At 54.1% G+C, this 5,034-nt stretch overlaps 1 protein-coding gene across 1 annotated transcript in view; it reads left to right on the forward strand.

Annotated features, from left to right (window-relative positions):
- Nucleotides 1-1,300: 1,300 nt before the first annotated feature.
- Nucleotides 1,301-5,034, forward strand: part of CSUI_002362 (wd g-beta repeat-containing protein) — a gene marked incomplete at both ends in the record, with an annotated part of 4,825 nt that continues 1,091 nt past the window's right edge. The window contains 4 exons of the mRNA XM_068062564.1: nucleotides 1,301-1,627; nucleotides 2,403-2,653; nucleotides 3,550-3,745; nucleotides 4,405-4,816. Of these exons, the coding sequence (XP_067925453.1) occupies nucleotides 1,301-1,627; nucleotides 2,403-2,653; nucleotides 3,550-3,745; nucleotides 4,405-4,816 (1,186 nt within the window). The remainder of the gene's footprint in view (nucleotides 1,628-2,402; nucleotides 2,654-3,549; nucleotides 3,746-4,404; nucleotides 4,817-5,034) is intronic.

Consider the following 5,034-nt stretch of genomic DNA (forward strand, 5'->3'; position numbering starts at 1 on the left):
GCCGCTGTTGCAATTCGGGGCACCGGCGGACCCTTAATATCTGATGGGGCCCGTTGCTGTGCCGCCGGCACCACAAGTTGGTTTACTAGTATTCTCTGTGTTAGGCACGTGCGGTAGCGGCGACTCCGAGATAGACACGTCTGCTCACACGCGGCGCGTAGTTCTCCGTACACTTCTTTCGTAGTCACGAGTGGCTCTCCTGACACAGAAGGAACCTCAAATGCTTCGACTCTGAAACTCCGTGAGTCTTTCCTCTTTCAGTTCAGACCAGATCTCCCGAGCACTGCGATTCCAGCGGCCAACAGGTTCAGAAGGAACCTTAAATGACTCGACTTTGAAATCATCCTGAGTCTTGCCTCTTTCAGTTCAGAACGCGGTGCGCCGCGGAACTGGCGGAAGAAGCTTCTCTCTCGCTACTCACGCCTCGACTGCTGTCCTGATAACCGCCGTGCTACGCCTCTGAAACGGGGGATCTACGCCGCCAGGTTTTACCACTGCCATGTAAGACACCGATTTCTGTTTACATCGTCACAGGAGCACCAGCGTTCCAGATCTAGAGTCTGAGCATGCAGCACATCGATTGCATGCTGTTGAGAGGACGTGGTGAGACGGGATCTGCGGCATTAGCTACTACACGCAGTGTGACTTCTCACGTCCCTGCTTTCTGGGGCTGGTCCCCTTGACCGTCGGTTACAAAATTCTAGCACGTGCCCCCGTCCGCCATAGCTGCGCTTTGTCAACGTCAGGGTTTGATCAACGTACTTGTCTTCCGCAGTGAAGAGGCTACGTTCCAAGTGACAGCGGCCAACGACACGCGACCGGGACACACTGTGAGTTTTATCTCAGGAAATCTCTCGTGGTTGCCTCTCCAGTGCTCGTCGCGTAATTGGCTTATGGACTGATCCCGCGTCCCACACCCGTCTGAAAAACCTGGGTTGAGGACGGGCGAGGGCCGGTGTGTGCCGTCACCTCAACGCAGTAACTCCCTCTCTTTTTGCTTAGCCGGGCTTTTCTGGCTGGTGGATGGGCGAACTCACGCGCGCTACTCTTTTCCGCAAAGAGAGCCGGCAAGGTGTCGCTAACTGTCGTGATTGCAAATAATTGCTGATTGCCCTGCTGTTGTGGATCTTCTGGCCAATGCCAGTAGCGCAGCAGAAACTTGTTTCCGGGCCGCAGCCGCGAAGCGTACAAGCGTCTGATTTTCAACAGGAAAATTCACTGACCCAGCGCCCCATCAATTTTGCACGGAATGCTTTCCGAGAATGTTCGAGGGGGACCTTCTGCTGCTTGTGCGACAGCCTCTTCGGGGTTGCCGCCGCCAGAGGAGGGCACCCTAAACCTTCACGGATTTCCTTCGGAGGATCTTCTCCTTGTACAGCCTTCCTTTCTTCAGATCATTGACAGTTTCAGTGGTGTAGTCCGCCAGCGACTGTCCACCGGCTTTCCTGTGTCGACGTCTGATCAGACCCGCCACTCGGCTGTACAGGCTGGTCTCTCTGTCCCAGCAGTCGCCCCCGTCGGGGCTCTGCCTCGGTGTGTAGTTGCTGCTCAACAGGGAAAGGCCTTACTTTCTTTCTGGAGCCGCACAAAAGAGACGGTGGCATATCAGGTGGCCACACCCGAGATTGTAAGTGTACTACGTCGATGAATGGGAGGTGGCGTCATGTTCCTTCCGAGCGCAAAAACATTTTCTTCCCCGCTCTTAGGAGGCTGTTTCTATTCAGAGGGGGTGCTGGCGGGGAATATTGGGGAGGCTAGTTCTCTACTGAGGCGCCTTGGCGTTCACAGGCGACCGTGCAGCAACCCGCCCGTGCGGGCTGTACTTCTTCTCCCTGTTGACAGCCGATTGGGTCAACTACCGGCGTCAAGCAGTCTGTCCACTTGTCGGCTTTCCCTTACCGCGAGGAAATTGGCTGTGGGGCCGTTCCTATATTCACACATCGCTTGCAATCCGATGCAAGCTGGCGGGTACCTACAGTTAGAAACGTCCCTGAGCCCCTCGGACTCCGTTTTCTCAAGTTCTACTTCGTCTATCGCATACCGCGGTGTTCTCTTGCGAAATCTAAAGTTCTATGGTTGTGTCCTTGCCCCCTAATGTTTGGAATCTCCAGAAGGTTTTTCGAAAAGCAGCATCGAGTCCGCGCCCGTGCGGTATCACAGCGACCTGTGTCTGTGGTCCATGCCAAGCTTGTGCGCGCCTCAGAAGTCGAGGCGGCGACACTCTCGTTAGAAACACACCGGCGTGGTTTAGTGCGATATTGCATTCATTCTGAGGGGGAACAGGTTTTTCCTGGGAAGACAGTAATAACTCATGAAAAGAGAAATGTGGTCTCAAGTCAGGTATCTCTACTTCGTCTGAGTATAAATGTTGCTCGTTTCCGAATCTATATTCAATCGTGCAGATGACCACTCTTGGTTTCCATCCCAGCGGGAGCTTCCTGTTCGCTGGAAGTAAGAGCGGCTGTATGTACTGCTGGCAGCTGAACGCCGCACTACAAAACCCTACGGAGTCCAAAGACGCTTGGCAAGGTGTTTCTTTGCTTCGCAAGTGCTGGCCAGTTCATTACGGAGCGTGTAGCAGCCTGGTGGTGCAAGACGACAGGCTCATTAGCGGAGGGGCGGATGGTAGTATAAAGGCCTTCCATTTCTCGAGGTGAGGAGAGCTGGTGGAACGCTCTACTGAAATCATGGCGACGAGACGCACGCTAGCTGGGGTAGTCAGCCGGCTCAGCTGGGGCTCGCAGGGTTAAGGACTGCTGAGCGGGGTTTTTCCCGAGTGACGAGCGGTGTGAGCGAGAGGAACCTGGTTCCGGTGCAGCTTGCCAGGAGCAAGTATCATGCCAGTGGCAACAGTTTGGAGCAGATCACGAAGTCGTCTTACTGGGTTGTATAACGCTTCACGCCCGGTCATCGCCGGTGCGACGATTGTTTCCAGAATGGGAAGGCGATGTGCTACATTTGGCTTTCAAATGACCCGTATAGGAGGGAGTGAAGTACCCTTGAGTTTAGGTAGACGTGTCGTCAGCGCATCACTTGCGACGAAGTGTGAACTGAGCTGTTCTTCTTCATGTGCCATTGAAAAGGGAGGTCCCTTTCCGGCCCCCCCCCGCTTTTGCTCCACCGTTTCTTGCACCGGGGCGATGCACCCTCATCCTCGTTCCTGGGAATAACCAGCGGCAAAAAGACACTCGATGTTGAACTACCAGGTTGTTGTTCTTCGTAACTTTCAGTGGCGGTGTTACGCAAAACGAGTGTCTTTCTGTTAGCCATGTTTGGCGATGCGGCCACCATCTCAAAGGGTGTACCTTCGGTTACTCTCCGGTGTCTTCAAGAACGGTGTTCTTGGGACGCCACGTGGAAGCCCACCGGTCTGTAGCCGTCGTCGGACCTTGTGTTGATAAGCTTCTTTTTCAGAGTTCATTCACCATCCCACCCCACGGGACTCCGAAAAAGTTACTAGGAGTGTACCATTTGTACTTCAGTGTGTGTATGCGTACTCGTCGGGAAAAGAACTGACAAAAGTCTCGCGGGACGTTTGATTTCGTGCAGAATTTTGACTAACAACAGCGCCGCCCAAAGCGCGTCATCTCCAATACCTTCTGAGGCGGCTATACCACCAATCCAGACTTGGGCTGGGCATACACAGAGTGTCACGGCTCTGTCTACGGTCCCTGATCTGTACAAGTCTCTGGGTGCGTGCTCCAGGACTTGCCTCGTTTCGGCCTCACTCGACCACTCCGTCCGGGTACGTGCGGCATCTCAAGGTTTAAAATCCTCCCGGTAACACGAGCGAGTTGACAGTTCCTCGGTGTAACTTTCTGTTCGCGTGATGGGTGACCTCTTTGAGGCAGTTCGCCGTTTTGAAAAAGGCCTCAGACTTATTCCGCCGGCTTCTGCAGTGGCGCTGGTGTCGTGATTGTGTGGATTACAGCGCGTTCGGTAACGTTTCTTAGCTTTTCTTCCTGTGACACAAACAGTTTGTTTTACTGTTACGTGAGAAGTACAGCCAGTAGCCGGATACATTTCAGTCAGCGCTTGGTAACGAAGCAGGGTGTGCCGCATTCACCTGTGGGTGGGTTAGCTTGAGCCGCGATTCGTTGGTGTTGAGCGCTATCTCGTGGATGTGTGGCAGAATGTTGGCTCAGTCGCGTTCCTCATCTTGTTTCCTCGTGCAAGGGTGAAACAAAACTTTTAGTTTGCGGTAGGATTGCTGCTCTAGTGGTTTTGCTGCGCAATTGTTGACACGCTGGACAGCGGATAATCGCGTCACATTTTAGCTCCTGCGCGATTCGTAGTACATTTGCCGAAAGTCTCTTTCGCTTTTGCTGCCTCCTAGTAGCGATGCTGAAGCTGAGTTCCTAAGTCGACTGTCGGGCACTTTACACAAAATTGTTTGTGGTGCAGATATGGTGCTGGGACAGAAGCAATTCCTTCGAGACATTCGTGCTCCCTGCTCCGAGTCGGTGTGTTGCAATCACTCTGCCGAATGCAACGCTGTCGGTCTGTATCGCCTGCGACAACGCGTCTATCTACGTTGTGGCGTTGAGGTCGACCGCAGTTTCGGGCTCATCAGCGACAGCGGAGTCTTCACAAGGGAACGTCTATACGGTGGACTCTAGCGCTGGATGTCCCTTGTGGGAAGACACGGGTTTTTCGTCACACAGGAGCTCGCGATTCCGCGTCCTTAGAGGACACAATGGACCCGTCAGGAGCTGTGTGGCTTTAGGTGACGGAAGACTGGCCAGCTGCGCCGCTGATGGAGTACGGCTCTGGGATCTCGAAGCGGGCGCGGCCCTGACACACTTCGCCCATTTCGGTAGGGATTCAGAACCAGAGAGCAGCCCGCCGGATCCAAGAGGAGTGTTTTGCGCTGCGGGTTTAGCAAACTTGGACATGCACGCGCGCGTAGCCAGGGTTCACTTGGTTTCTATGCAGTGTGGCAGCGGCCCAGGTTTCCAACGTGGAACACACCGTTCTATTTCAGTACCTCTTGCTCAGGTATTGTCTGCTCACCTAGCGGGGCAAGAGATCTAG

This window comes from Cystoisospora suis (assembly GCF_002600585.1).
Source record: "Cystoisospora suis strain Wien I chromosome Unknown contig_1010, whole genome shotgun sequence".
Classification (NCBI taxonomy): domain Eukaryota; phylum Apicomplexa; class Conoidasida; order Eucoccidiorida; family Sarcocystidae; genus Cystoisospora; species Cystoisospora suis.